The 15,578-nt window shown below is 41.6% G+C and overlaps 1 protein-coding gene across 1 annotated transcript in view; it reads left to right on the forward strand.

Moving 5' to 3' along the window:
* The window catches only part of PCOLCE2 (procollagen C-endopeptidase enhancer 2), a 66,703-nt gene extending 51,648 nt beyond the window's left edge, over window positions 1–15,055 (forward strand). Inside the window, exons 6-9 of the mRNA XM_059163857.1 lie at window positions 5,330–5,484; window positions 9,494–9,577; window positions 11,596–11,763; window positions 14,477–15,055. Coding sequence (XP_059019840.1) covers window positions 5,330–5,484; window positions 9,494–9,577; window positions 11,596–11,763; window positions 14,477–14,607 — 538 coding nt within the window. The 3' untranslated portion in view covers window positions 14,608–15,055. The remainder of the gene's footprint in view (window positions 1–5,329; window positions 5,485–9,493; window positions 9,578–11,595; window positions 11,764–14,476) is intronic.
* Window positions 15,056–15,578: the final 523 nt, after the last annotated feature.

Here is a 15,578-nt window from a genome sequence, read left to right on the forward strand (position 1 = left end):
TCAGCAACTGGGGAAAATGTATTTTTTAAGCAAAAATGGACACAGGGAAAAGAAAAACCCAGAATTGCCAAATAATCATTAAAGAAACTTAATTGGTTGTTAAAAGTCTTCCTAATGGGGGGGGCATTCTTGGGGAAAACAGGCCCAGATTGTTTTTCTCCATGCGTGCCAACAAACATTTGAGGAACAAATGATACCAAACACTATACAGATTCTTCCAGAGAAAAACAGAGATTGTTCCACAATTGATTTTTTTTTAAAGATTTTATTTATTTACTTGGCAGATAGAGAGATCATAAGTAGGCAGAGAGGCAGTCAGAGAAAGAGGGGGAAGCAGGCTTCCTCCTGAGCAGAGAGCCCGATGCAGGGCTCGATCCCAGAATCCTGGGATCATGACCTGAGTGGAAGGCAGAAGTTTAACCCACTGAGCCACACAGGTGCCCCTCCACAACTGATTTTATTTATTTATTTATTTATTTATTTATTTATTTATTTTTAAAGATTTTATTTATTTATCAGAGAGAGAGAGGGGGTGAGAGCGAGCACAGGCAGACAGAATGGCAGGCAGAGGCAGAGGGAGAAGCAGGCTCCCTGCCGAGCAAGGAGCCCGATGTGGGACTCGATTCCAGGACGCTGGGATCATGACCTGAGCCGAAGGCAGCTGCTTAACCAACTGAGCCACCCAGGCGTCCCCATAACTGATTTTATAAAGCTAGTATAAATACACACCAAAACAAGGTAAGGACAGAATCCCCCCCCAAAAAAGAATATTAAAGATTGATCTTACTTACGAATGTGATGAAAAACAAATCTTAAAAGAAAAAATATTAGGAAGTCAAATCTAACAATGTATAAAAAAGACGCTCTAACCAGGAATTTGAGGTTGGTTTGAACTTAGAAAATATATTACTAGATTAAAGTGTGACTTGCAGATTTAATTTTGGGGGGGGGTTGGAAACATTAATTATTCAAGAATACCTTTTCTTAAAAAGCTTGAATAAAAAATTTAGGGGTGCCTGGGTGGCTCAGTCAGTTGGGGAATCCAGTCTTGATCTCAGCTCATGTCTTAATCTCAGGGTTGTGAGTTCACGTAGGCTCCATGCCCAGCTTGGAGCCTTAAAAGAAAAGGTTGCATTTCTTAAATACTTAAAAAAAAAAAAAAGTTCGTATTTTTAGAAAGATTATTTTCATAGCAACTAAAAAGATATTAAAAAATAAATCTAATACTTCTATATAAGGCCTCAATGGAGAAAATTGTAAGACCTTACTCAAAGGTATGTTAAAAGACCTCAATAAATGGAGTTAGTTATATACTTTCTCATGAATAGGAAGAATTAGTGTCATTTAAAAATAACAAAATCCGTTTTTCATTAGCCATGACAGCCTGATTCTAAAATTCATGAAATTGCAAGGGGGTGGGGGAAGGAGAGGACACTAAGGCAGCTCTGAAGGAGAACCTGGCAAGAGGATTTGCCTTACATGATGAAGTCATTTCGAAAAGCCGTCATAATTGAGACAAGGTGGTTTTAATAGAGATAGACGAACAGACTAATGACGACAACAAAGGGAGGCCAGAAACGTTTCCACACGGTCTGCAGATGAGGCACATCACAGAGACCCACATGTCCATTGGTAAGAAAATGGCCCACTGAAAAATGAGGCAGGGATAAGTCTTACTCTTTTTTTTTTTTTTAACATTTTATTTATTTGACAAAGAGAAATCACAGCTAGGCAGAGAGTCAGGCAGAGAGAGAGGAGGAAGCAGGCTCCCTGCTGAGCAGAGATTCCCCAGCGGGGCTCCATCCCAGGACCCTGGGATCATGACCTGAGCTGAAGGCAGAGGGTTTAACCCACTGAGCCACCCAGGTGCCCCATAAGTCTTACTCTTATGGGTAAAATGAATCGTATCACACAAAAATCAACTACAGAGGCATTGGAAACTTAAATGATAATTTCTACTCATCAAAATACACCTTCAAGAGAGGGAAAAGAGAAGATACAAAACAGAAACTGGTATCTGTCACATATTTGACAAGGACCCCCGGGTCCAGGATTTCTGACAAGGAATCAGATTAGTTCTTCCCAAGATTAGTCCATAGAAATGGCATTAGATGGTCAAGGGGTCCTTCAATAAAAGTTGAAGACAGTTGGGACAAGTGGTGAAGAAGTCAGGAGAGGTTTTTCGGAGGAGATTGTGCCTCTTGAAGCTTAGTCTTGAAGGGCTAGTGTTGGTCACAGGCGGAAGGGAGGACAGAGTCATTCCAAGTTAGAAGGAGTTCCGCAAATAGAGGTACACAGGGGAGGTATGTGCTATTCTGTAACCCAAACCCCTGGGGTCTAGGGGGAGAGAGAGGAGGCAGGAGCACTGAACAGGGTTCCACATCCTGCAGACGCAGGAACCTTTTGGGTGCATTTAGGCCGGAAATGATGGGACCATTGCCTTAGAATCTCCATCCTTGACAAGATGAGCAAGAGAGTCTGGTTAGAAGGCTGCGGCAGGGGGTCCCAGTGAAGTTGAGGAGGCAGGAAAGAATGGTAGAGATGGACAGGAGGTGGATTAAGAAATGCTCAGGGTGCAAGATTGGCAGGACATGGTGGTTGACTGGCCGTAGAGATGAAGATGAGGAAGGCTGGATGACAAAGCAACGACCACTAACACAGCTAGCTCTGTAAGACCAAACAGCCTCCTCCATTCCTTCCCGGGACCTGCCAGCATGGAATGAACCCGCGTGCGAGTTCCTCTTGCCTTTCTAGTGATGTGTAACATTAATTTGCAGATGCACCACATGGCTCTCAGAACATTTATGGCTCTGTGATTCTGTCACATTCATGCCTAAAGCTCAGTAGCAATGTAACAAAAATATGTCTTTGTTACTAAAATACTCTTCCTTGAGAAAAGTCAACTTCCAATTTAACGCTCCCAAGATTAGTTCATAGAAAAGGCATTCGATGATGACTGTAATTATAACACTTGCCCAGAAGGCTGACCTGATTAGGTCTTGAGGTTTCCTTTGCCGATTACAATAAGGGCTTTTTGTAATTTTATCATTTAAATAAGTTTAACATACTTTATTGTAGTTGGGAATTGTGTTTCATGCACATTGTTTGTATTTATTTAATGGAATGTGTTTTCAAAAGCAAGACAGAATTTTTTTTTAATTTTTAAATTTTTTAATTAACATATAATGTATTAGTCGTCCCAGGGGTACAGGTCTGTGAATCGCCAGGTTTATACACTTCATAGCACTCACCATAGCACATACCTTCCCCAGTGTCCATAACCCAACCACCCTCTCCCGACACCCCTCCCCCCGTAACCCTCAGTTTGTTTTGTGAGATTAAGAGTCCTATGGTTTGTCTCCCTCCCAATCCCATTTTGTTTCATTTATTCTTTTCCTACCCACCAAACCCCACACACTGCATCTCCACTTCCTCATATCAGGGAGATCATATGATAGTTGTCTTTCTCCAACTGACTTATTTCGCTAAGCACAATACCCTCTAGTTCCATCCACGTTGTCGCAAAAGGCAAGATTTCATTTCTTTTGATGGCTGCATAGTATTCCATTGTGTATATACACCACATCTTCTTTATCCATTCATCTGTTGATGGACATCTAGGTTCTTTCCATAGTTTGGCTATTGTGGACATTGCTGCTATAAACATTCGGGTGCATGTGCCCCTTCGGATCACTATGGTTGTATCTTTAGGGTAAATACCCAGTGCAATTGCTGGGTCATAGGGTATCTCTATTTTCAACTTTTTGAAGAATCTCCATGCTGTTTTTCAGAGTGGCTGCACCAGCTTGCATTCCCACCAACGGTGTAAGAGGGTCCCCCTTTCTCCGCATCCTTGCCAGCATCTGTCATTTCCTGTCTTGTTAATTTTAGCCATTCTGACTGGTGTGAGGTGGTATCTCATTGTGGTTTTGATTTGTATTTCCCCGCTGCCGAGTGATGTGGAGCACTTTGTCATGAAGACAGAATATTTCTGATAAAGGCTTGATTCTCAATGATCTCAATCACTTTCATGACAAGGATGCTAACTATAGGTCACAAAGCTCACTCTTAGGTTTGTCCCATCCCTTGGCTCAGGAGGTAGTAGACTTCATGGCAGAAAAGATCCTGCAGTTTTTCTAGCTGGTTTGGTCAAATTCAGATCTACCTCCTTCATCGACACACACACACAGACATTCCTACTCAAAGTAGCTGTCAGGTGTTGGGGGGGGCGGGGGGATGCAGTGCCTCCTTATTTGCTGTCCATAATGCCTGAGAAGTCGTTTGACTGAGAAGATGCCTCAAAAAACTTTAGTCAAACCGCCAGTTAACTCTGTTAAATAACCTGTTCAGGTTTTGTTTCCCCCCCCCCCACACTTTTCAATTAACTAGTCTTTAAATAGAATTAGCCACATAGCATTTTTAAACCATTGCTTAAATTATAATAGAAAAAGTTCAAATGAAACTCTTTTATGTAATAGTTATCCCCTAAGACTTACAAGTGCTTCTGAGCCTCAGTTATCATCACCAGTAAATCTTTAGTGCCAGCTAATCAGCAAGCCCCCAAAATAGCTTTAAAATTAGAGTTCTTCATGATGTTGTTCATAACTACCAAAGCAATTACTTTCTCCTTCACAGCATTCTGCCACTGAGATTATAAACAGAAATGTTTCCATTTGGGGCATGCACCAGAGGTCTCATTAAATATGAAATGGAAGTCATAGCTTTTTTATCCCCTAGTGACCAGCCCACTGAGATGATCCCTCTGGCTGAGTCTTTGTGGGGTGTAAGAATTTGTTCATCAGATTTCTCCATCTGACTCTCTTGGGCCAGTATCCCTAGCTTCCTGGCCAGCTTAGGTCCAGACTCTTTGTCAAAAGCAGCAGTGTGGTTCCCAGGTCAGACCAAAAGCTGAGGTGCTCGTGAGGAACCAGGCACAGCTTCCATGTTTACATTGGTCCCAAGGTCTACCTGGTCCTATGTTCAAATCCTGCATCCCCCACATATACTAGCTGTAGGGCCTCCGGCAAATCACTTGGAACTCTGAAGTTCAGTTGTCTTTTTGTTAAGAAAGGGATAACAATAGAGTTGCTGTGAAGGTGGAATTCAAGAGTTTGCATAAAGCCTAGTGCTGAGCTGAACAAACACTCAGGAAATGTTAGCTAAGTAGCATTAATACTGAGCAGATTGAGACTTTTGCCTTTTGAAGTATTCCACATTTAAGTTTACACATACCGTAATCTACTGTCAGAAATGAATGGAGAGCAGAAGTCTACATTTCAGAGAGGTGCCACTTTAAAAAAAAATTTTTTTAATGCTTTTCTTCTTTTAGGCCAATTGTATCTGAGAGAAATGAACTTCTCATTCAGTTTTTATCAGACTTAAGTTTAACTGCAGATGGGTTTATTGGTCACTACAAATTCAGGCCAAAAAAACTGCCTACAACTACAGCATCACCTGTTACCACCACGTTCCCTGTAACTACAGGTGAGTTTTTCTGTTTTGATGTTTGCACACACACTTCAGGAGTATAAGAAAAATTCTTTTGAAACAGAAAAAAAAAAGTAAAGATACTTGAAACTAAATTAAATAAGATGAAAACCTATCTAAGGGGGACGCCTGGGTGGCTCAGTTGGTTAAGCAGCTGCCTTCGGCTCAGGTCATGATCCCAGCGTCCTGGAATCGAGTCCCACATCGGGCTCCTTGCTCAGCAGGGAGCCTGCTTCTCCCTCTGCCTCTGCCTGCCATTCTGTCTGCCTGTGCTCGCTCTCTCTCCCTCTTTCTCTGATAAATAAATAAAAAATCTAAAAAAAAAAAAAATACCAAACTTATCTAAGGGAATAATATGACTCCATTAATGGAAGAAAAGTATAAGGTATAAGTGTGTAGAAGCTAATAATTTTCAAATGTCATCTAAGAAAATTATGACCACTTAAAAAAATTAGGAACCCTGACATAGGCATAGATCATTATAAGCCCAGTTTTTTCTTTTTCTGGTACTTAAAAAATTATGACTTTATTACATAGAATTGTAGTATTTTAGATTAAAGTTCTAGGGTCTTGATACCTGTCTATTTTCCCATCTGCCAGTTTTTTGGGTTTTTGTTTTTATTTTGCTTCCCTCTGAAATGTGTTATGCAAAATATATATTTTTTCTTTCAAAATGGGGTTAATCAAACAGAAATACTCAATGGGTTATAGTAGCTAGTTGGGAAACTCTGGAGCATGATCTAAGAAATGGAGCGGCAAGAGTGGAACCCCATGCTGAGTCCCTACAGCCTGTCAGCTCCACCCAGTGAGATTTCAGGCATCAGATCTCAAAATCTAAATCTGGAGAAAGAAAAAGGTGGGAATGAAAGATCTAAAGTTAGGATACATGACAGGTTGAAAATGAGCCCAGCTTTATTGCCCACCATTTTCTGCTTGCACCCGAAGTCGGCCTGACTTGAGTACAGGCGCTTCTACAAAGGGCTGTTTCTTCTGACACTCCACAAGTCTGCCACCTTGTGGCCTAGAGATGTACTGCCTTACTTTGAAGCCCTATTTCTTGTTTCTCTAGCTCGTCTCCCGGGGACTCTGTTGTCCTTATTCCTTTCAGTGAATTAAATGGCTCCCTAGATTTTTATCTTCAGTCCTAAACTTCTCTGAAATTGCAAACATCAATTTAGGATTATCTCCTAGGGTTTTGTGACTGCTAACCATTTAAATTAAATTAAATTAAAACACACATTTAAATTAAATTAAATTAAAACACACCAAACTCAACTTATTTTGATCACACTATTTTCTGCTTTAAATCAGCTTCTCCGCGGCTTCCCCAAGCATGCCCACAGCATTAGCAGCCACACTCTTAGATCATCCTTGAGCTCCTCTCGCCTGCCTCCCCACTGCATGCCCCCCTCCGCACACAAAGCAGATCATGTCTCCCACTGGAATTCATTGTCTGCACCTGTGCTATCCAATACCATAGCCACTGTTGGACATTTGAAATGTGGCTAGTGATGCAGAGGAACTGAATTTTAATTTAATTAATTAAGAAGCCTCATGTGGCTAGTGGCTATCAGAATGGGCAGTACAGGCGTCAAGTTTCTTCATGCCATGTATAAGACCCTTCATACGTTGTGCTTAGCTTCTCTCTCTAGCTCCGTCGTTAGGTCCTACTACCTCTCTCCTTATGCTTCTAAGTATTTTAGAGTGTTAGAATTCTGTCCTAAGCGTGGGGATTTTTTAGAGTATTGGGATTTTTTCCTAATTTGGGGGGAAACTGTCGATGGAGTTAGGCAAAGTTCAGGATTAGATTCTCACTCTTTGAAGATCAGTCTGGTCAGTGTGAGTGAATGGATGGGAGGGTCAGGAGGCCACAGGTTCTTGTGGTTATCCAGGGAAACTGTGCTGAAATACAGAGTCAAGAAATGCTGGCTGTTGTACAAGGCAGGGGCCTTGGGAGATACTGACAAGTCTTTCATTGATGATTCATTGGATTAGGGAGATAAGGAGGGTGTCAAGAATGCTTCCCAAGTCTCTGGCTTGCTCTGTTCCAAGGATAATGAGACCATCATTGAAGCAGAGAACTGGGTTTAAGGCTCTAGTCATTAGTTAAGCTGCGGCTTGTTGGGCTTGAGTGTGTGACACTCAAGTGGACTAGTCAAGTCCAGTTTGATCCATGGTCTCCTCCAGAAGAGATTTCTGCAAGAGATTTACATTTGCAGATCATCAGTATATACATGGTTGGCCCAGGAGGAGGTCATCTAGGGAGAGGTTAGGAGAGAAAGGTGGAGAAAGGGCTGGAATTCAATCTCTGGAAGTTCCAGCTTTTTAAAAAGGAAGCTATAATGGCAAAGGAGACTGAAAAGAGAAGGGCTTGAAGGAGAGGCAGCTTGGATGTCTAAGCTTGAGAGCTTGGTGATGAAGCTCTAGGAGGAAGACATGTGAGCCTGGCACTGAGTGACAGACACAGAGCAGAGGGAAGGTCTGGGAGTGATGGAGCCACAGCACTGAGAGGACCGTGGAGGGGGGGGTGCAGTGAGATGGTTGCAGGTGCACCTGGAGAAGAAGGCTGGGGACCACATGGTACCTAGGGAGTGCAGGGAGAGAGTAGACAGTGAGGTTACAGGGTCAGGGTGCTCTAACGTTGATTTAAAGCCAAGAACGCAGAGATCTACTGAAGGGAGGGGAGGAGCAGGGTGGGACATGTGCCCATTTTGCAGACTGATGTTCCCAAGCTGAGAGGAGCGGTTTCCAGAGCCCACAGAAAGGATGTTCTTTCATCAGACAGAGAGAACCACTAACGCCACTACTTTTTGACTCAGTTAATTAGGTATATTTAGGTGTCCAACTTCTAGAACAATGTTCCCTCTAAATGTTGTCTGAGCTCTGTCTTAAAAAATTTATACACACACAGATCCTATTATATGAACTTAACATTAAATTGTAAATATTTTAATAATGTGATTCACCTGAAGTCCTTTTTTGGAGTTAAGTATAGGTACAAATTAAAACCAAATAAATAATAAATTCACAGAAGAGTTCACAAATTCTTGCCCAACAAGTACAATTCTGTTACAGTTGATTTGTTTAGTTCTTCCTTGCATATTGCCACGTGTAAGTGAATAACTAGCAAATATTTTGGAAACTTTGTTCATGATAATGGGAATTAACTACTTTGATTTTGTTAATTCACAGTTTTTCAACCTTGGCAGTGTTTACATTTTAGGCCAGATGATGCTTTGCTGTTGGGGCTGTTTCTTGTAGGACTTTCAGCAGCATCCTTGGTATCTACCCACTAGAGGCCAATAGCGACCCTGTTGGGACAGCCAAAACTATTTCCGGACATGGCAAAATGTCACCCGAGGACAAAAATCACCTTTGCTGGAGAACTACTGTGTTTATCTATTTTGTTTTATTTTTAAATTAGTCAACTTCCCAGTTCTTAAGATCTTTATAGGCAATGACGGGCTCAAAATAAATGTTTAATGACTAGTTACATCTCATTACAGGCATAACACGCTTTACACATGAGCAGTATTTCTACAGAGTCATACTACTGACATTTGGACAGTTGGGTATTTTTAAATGCACCAAGAAAGCTCCCTCCATCCTCAAGGGGAACACCACTCGATTCCTTTTGTAAAGTGAAGAATTAACATGTATTTCCTGAGTTCATATTTGATGTACTGGGTTTTTCTAAGCTGGGCGCATGGAGACTGCATCTATTTTTGGTTAGTGTTTGTTATATATAAAGGAAGAAGAGAATAGGGTTATCTTTGATCTCAGGTTTAAAATTCAGCAGAGAGCATTGAGTTACCCTGAGGAAATTAGAGCAGTAGTTAGTAGCATAAAGAATTTCTTTTGAATGTTTTCTAGTTATTTCATTGCAATGACAGCTTGGTGGTCGAGGGAAATAAATAGGAATTTTAAGTAGATGGATTCAGGTCTAAACACCAATTATACTTGAATTCATTTTCCTGAATCTTATATCTGTCTGCTTTGAATTTAGGTTTAAAACCCACCGTGGCCCTGTGTCAACAAAAGTGTAGACGGACGGGGACTCTGGAGAGCAATTATTGTTCAAGTAACTTTGGTAAGAAATAAAACCCAGGCTTTTCTCTTTAATCAGAAACTTGAGACTGCATTCTTAATCTCAAAGGAACTGCCATGAATGTGATGGTGAAGTGTCAGTTACACTCTTCATTTACCTAAGAAAATATTTTCCTATACCCTGAGGTATGTTGACTAGTGCTGTTCAAAGTGTTGGATTTCACAACTGAGAATAATACATATACAGAAAATGTGCTTTTAATTAACTTAATAATTTGACTCTGGAGTATGATACCGCTCCTCTGTGTGCTCTCAGTGGCTCAGTGATCCTGAAAAACCCTGCACAATTTTTCTCACATATTTTTCATGTCCGAAGCACTTTTTTACATCTGTAATTCCACCTAAGTAAATTAGAAACATATCCAAGCTGGCCTTTCTCAGAAGAAATTCAAGTATTTCTTCTGTCATGTCCTTCCAAAGTACTAAATTAAGACTTGGGAACCTGAAATCTCTTTGGGAATGACTTGTAAGTTAGAACCTAAGGAGATACTACCTAATGATTTAGAATTTCTAAGAGCTTTCTCCAGTTTAAAAAAATGGCACTTCCTGTAAAAAATCACTGAAAAGCAAGAGATACCAAATTTAATTATGTGGGTTTTTTAAAAAAGGGATGTTGAAGAAAATTCTTGTCAGGAAAAGAAAGTTGCTAAAACCTAAGTATGTTACCCCGAATGAACAGTCTCCCGGAAAAGGCTTTGCTTGCCTTTTCCTATCTGAAGTGCAGACGAACTATGTCGTCTGCAAAGGCATGAAGGCACTGAAGAACCCAATGGGCCCTAAATCTTACTGGAGTTGCCATGCCGAAATTCAAATAACAGGCATAAAAATTAAAACAAATTGCTATCACACCCTGGTTAGTCTTCTGTGAGGTGCTTGAGGCAATCCCCTCCATGTCCTTCGGAGCCCCCTGAGTTCCCTTGGCTATCGACTAACATTTTTCAGTGAACACATCACCAGGAATCAAAGTAGGGCATGATAAAAATTCTCATTTTATGAATTTTGCCTGCTACATAAGAAGTGACTTCTCACCTTAACCTCAAGGGTCTTGTCAGCCAAGTCCAAAACTTGATTTAGTCCACTGTTACTCTCTTACCTGGTAAAATGACCAAATGCTATCCCCAGCGGCCCACTGGTTCTCCGCCTACATTGGTAACAGGAACAGGGCTCTTAAAACAGTCTCCCAACCCAAGTCCTGCACCACATGGAATGGTCACCCACAAAATATCAAAAGCATGCCTTTGAGAAACATAGCATCTTTCCTTGTGGCTCCAAAGTGAGACTCTTTCTTACATCACAATGGAAGAAAGAGAAATTACATAATGAAAAGCAACTGAGTTTTGCTAGGGTTTTTTGGTTGTGTTTTTTTTGTTTTAAAGCAAGAAAATGTTGTTTTACTCAGTTCTATACTTTATTAAATGAGATATACAAGGTAGATAAGAAAGACCCAGAAAAACACAGGTATTTACCAATAATTAGAGATGGGGACCCATAGGATGAACCAAAGTTGAAGGAGAGAGGACAGCTAAAGAGAAAGGGGGAAAGACACAGAGAGGTAGGCACTCAACCATACCAACAGGAAGGCTCATGTCTTAATGGCTTGAACCCCTGCCATGCAACCTCAGTATAGTATTGTGTCCAAAGACTCAAGATCTTATTGAGAATTAAGAGGTAGAGGCTCATAAGTCTCTGCCTTACTTGGTAAATGGTCCCCATGTTGGATAAAACATTGTCAAGAGTCCCCATCTCAGCAGTAGCTTGCAGGGCAGGAGACATTTCGGTTTCTGTCACAGGTAACCTGGGTAACATTATGGCTCCATGGCCTCTTTTTTTCCAACCTGAATTTTGGGGACAAATGCACAGACTCAAATCCGATAGTTCTATTAGGGCCTTGTCTTGAACATTAAAACGTTTCCTATCAGAAACTTAGAAGAATGTACAGTGATTTTCAGTTCTGCCTACATTTACCTTCACAGTCTTATTTCCAAATGTTTTCTTCGGCAGTATTGGCTGGCACCGTGATCACAACTGTCACCCGGGGTGGAAGCTTGCATGCCACTGTCTCGATCATCAACATCTACAAGGAGGGAAATCTGGCAATTCAGCAGGCTGGCAAGAACATGAGTGCCAAGATCACTGTGGTCTGCAAGCAGTGCCCTCTCCTCAGGAGAGGTAAGGAGGAAAACTTTAGTCTTTCTTGGAGGGGAGCTCAGGGACAGAGAAGGGAACGAGAGAAAGTCTGAGCAAGTCATGGATATTTCCACGCCCTGGCTGGGCAAGGGAACTAAAATCAAGCTTCATCTGTTGGCCACTTCTGGTGTAGAAGGAAGGCCTTGGAGTCAGGCAGAATAGGGCTCTGGTCCCAGTTCTTGTAACTTGTGGCAGAAGGTGAGATAGTGAAAGTGATAAAAGGGTTCAAGAATCATTTGAAGCTGGATCAACAAGGAACAAACACAGAAGGAGCAGTTCGGGGGAAAGAGAGTTTCTTTTTGCACTTAAAGTTCCAATACAGTTTTAGAGGAAAATATCCAGCAAGGGGCAGGAAATTTGGAGCTGACATTCAGAAGACAGAGATATATATGGGCTAGAATTAAAGATTTGGGAATCATTTTCAGACACAGAATCATTAAATCCACACATGGAAATCAGATTAGGAGAAATTATGGAAAAAGGAAAGTTAAAAAAAGGAAAAAGTCCAGAGCCCGAGGTACATGATTTTTTTTTTTTTAACAAGTTCTTTAACTTATAAAAGTAGTGTATGGTCTATGGTTTTTAAAGAGTTTAAGTAAGTAGGGATATAAAATAAAAAGTGAAACCTTTTCCCTTTCCCCAGAGATACTGTGAACGTTCCTTCTAGAAAGTTCTATCTACAGAAAGCACCCACATACACACTCAAATGAGATTGTGCTATAAAATTCTACTGCAGCTTCCCTCACATGATGTGTACAGATATCTTTCCACAAATAGCACCTATAGATAGATCTCTCTCTGGAATGGTGATAATGCCTGGTATTCTCTTGTGTGATATACCATGATTTCTCTATCCAATCTCGGCTCATTCCTTTCCTCAGTCTTGTTACAATAACCAAACCACAAAACACACACACACACACACACACACACACACACACACACACACACCAGAGAGAGCAAAGAACATCCAGTTCCAGAAAGCTTTACTGTGCATTCAGATTGTTCAGAAAAGTCTGGAGGCTAGCAGCAGAATGTTGATTCTTCAGAGAGAAAGACTCTGTAAGAGATAACACTTCTCCCCAGAACTGCCAGGAGAAGCAAGTAACATACATGGAGATACTTACTGGAGGGTCTCCTCACAATGCTAGCAGCCCAGCCTTGAGGAGGGGCCCCCCATGCACAGTCCTCCACACTTGCACAGGCTCAAGATCACTACAGGACAATGTTAGCCCATGGAGGAAGGCTTATAACAGAGAAAAAGGATACACATGTTTCTCTTATGACACACAGGAGAAAGGGAGAGTGAAGGAGACTGTAATACACGCTTGCTTTATGACATTTTTCTCAGATAAGGTAGGTCTTCAGAGTTGAACCCGACATACCTCAGCTTGAACCCCACTCTAGGCCTAACTTAGCCAGACACACTGTGATACAAAAAAGTGTCCATCTGGGACGCCTGGGTGGCTCAGTTGGTTAAGCAGCTGCCTTCAGCTCAGGTCATGATCCCAGAGTCCTGGGATCGAGTCCCACATCGGGCTCCTTGCTCGGCAGGGAGCCTGCTTCTCCCTCTGCCTCTGCCTGCCATTCTGTCTGCCTGTGCTCGCTCTCTCTCCCTCTCTCTCTCTCTGACAAATAAATAAAATTAAAAAAAAAAAAAGTGTCCATCTGATAGAAGTACTTTTTCATAACTATTTGTTGCAAGGAACTGTGAGAATGCAAAGAAATAGATGATGCAACTTTGTCCTCAAGGAACGAACGTAGTATAAATGCTCAAGGTGTTGAGAAGAGTTCAAGTCGACCACAGGAGCAGAAGCCAGTGGCCCATTAGTTGCCAAAGGCCTGGGAATCCAGAAGTGTTCTGAGAGGATGAGAGGCCATCTGAGGATGATGTGTCAGGGAGCACTGCGGCCCCTCAAGGAAGGACAATCTTTCACATAAACACAGGGTGTCATACACAGCAGACACTCAGTAAATGCCCCAGACCCAGGGCACCACAGAGCAGGACATGACAGGATCTCACCATTCCACCCATCTTCCTAGTGTTGGCAGAGCTGGAACATGTAACTTAGTTGAATTTAGATTTTTTTTTTTCTGATGAGAGGCTTAAACCTGATTTTATCCTGAATAGACAAAATGTGTAGTTTTATCATTTACAGATCATTTATCTAGAGGTAGGTTATAGTCTAAATTTTATCAAAACAATACACATAGAGGGGACCTGGGTGACTCAGTCAGTTTAGCATCTGCCTGCGGCTCAGGGCACGATCCCAGGGTCCTGGGATCAAGCTCCCCCCACCCCACCCCCCAGGTTGGGGCTCCCTGCTCAGCAGGGAGTCTTTTTCTCCCTCTCCCTTTCCCTCTCCCCCTCCTCCCTGCACTTGCATGTGCTTCCTCGCTCTAATAAAATCTTTTTTTGTTTGTTTTTAAGATTTTATTTATTTGACATACAGAGAAAGAAATAGCAAGAGAGAGAACACAAGCAGGACAAGTGGGAGAGGAGGAAGCAGGCTTCCCGCTGAGCAGACAGCCTATGCAGGGCTCAATCCCAGGACTCTGGAATCATGACCTGAGCCGAAGGCAGATGCTTAACGACTGAGCCACCCAGGCACCCCTCTAATAAGATCTTTAAAAAGAATAATAAAAAAAAAATGCACATGGAGAAAAAAATTAATTTATGTTCTCTTTTTTTTAGGTCTAAATTACATTATTATGGGCCAAGTGGGTGAAGACGGGCGAGGCAAAATCATGCCAAACAGCTTTATCATGATGTTCAAGACCAAGAATCAGAAGCTCCTGGATGCCTTGAAAAACAAGCAATGTTAATAATGAACTGTGTCGAGTTAAGCTGCATTCTGTCATTGCCTTGGAAAGATCTATATTTTTCTCTGTAGGAAAAAAAAGTCTTATATTAAATATTGAGCATTCAGAAAGATTTACTCTTCACATGATGTAGGTATGAGACCTCCGGTATCACTGGTGGGAGTTCTGTGCCTGCGCCGAGAGGAGCAGATACATGATTGAAAACTTGCAGACTTGGTGCGGCTATAGGAAACTGAATGTATCAAGCACTGACAGTGTGGAAGCAGTTTATTTATACGTCTCTGTAAAAGGGTAATTTAGAAATGAGTGGTGTGAAGATGTAAAAAAGAGATTTTATAAGTGCAATATTTATAGTGATATTTGTTTTTCCTTCAAGCATTTTCTCTGAGGGGTTATATTCTTCTCTTGCATTTTTTAAGTCACTGCTTAATAAAATATTTTTAAATGATTACGTAACAGCCATTACACTTGTTTTTATAGAAAATGGGGCACTGTAAAAAGAATATTCCCTGCTTTTTACATACCAATTTGGCATGGATGTACACTTTGCTGAAAGAGTGTGTATTCCAAGAACTTCGGGGACCAGATGGATCCAGTAATGTAAGTAGACTAGAATTCTCTGTAGAACCAGAGAACATGGTATCCCTCTGGGATCGAATTCAACTCCTTCAGTTTGTGACAGAAATTGAAGCTCAGGTCTAGTTAGTGACTTGTCTAGAGCACACATCTCCCAAAGGACAGAGCTGGCACTCAAGCTTGGAAGTCCTGATTCCAACCCAGTGCCCTCCCCGCCAGCAAAGAAGCCCTCTCAGGCCCAGAGGAAAATCCTCGGATCCTGGCTCGGCAGCATCTGCTCTTTGTTTCTTTTGCAGCCCAAATCATAACTGGTCGTTTTATAGGACTTGAAAGTAGAGGGGAGTCTGATGCCCCAGTCCTGTTCATCCCCGGTTAACTGATGCTTTCTGCAGTTGCCT

Source organism: Mustela lutreola, chromosome 2 (genome assembly GCF_030435805.1).
Source record: "Mustela lutreola isolate mMusLut2 chromosome 2, mMusLut2.pri, whole genome shotgun sequence".
NCBI lineage: Eukaryota > Metazoa > Chordata > Mammalia > Carnivora > Mustelidae > Mustela > Mustela lutreola.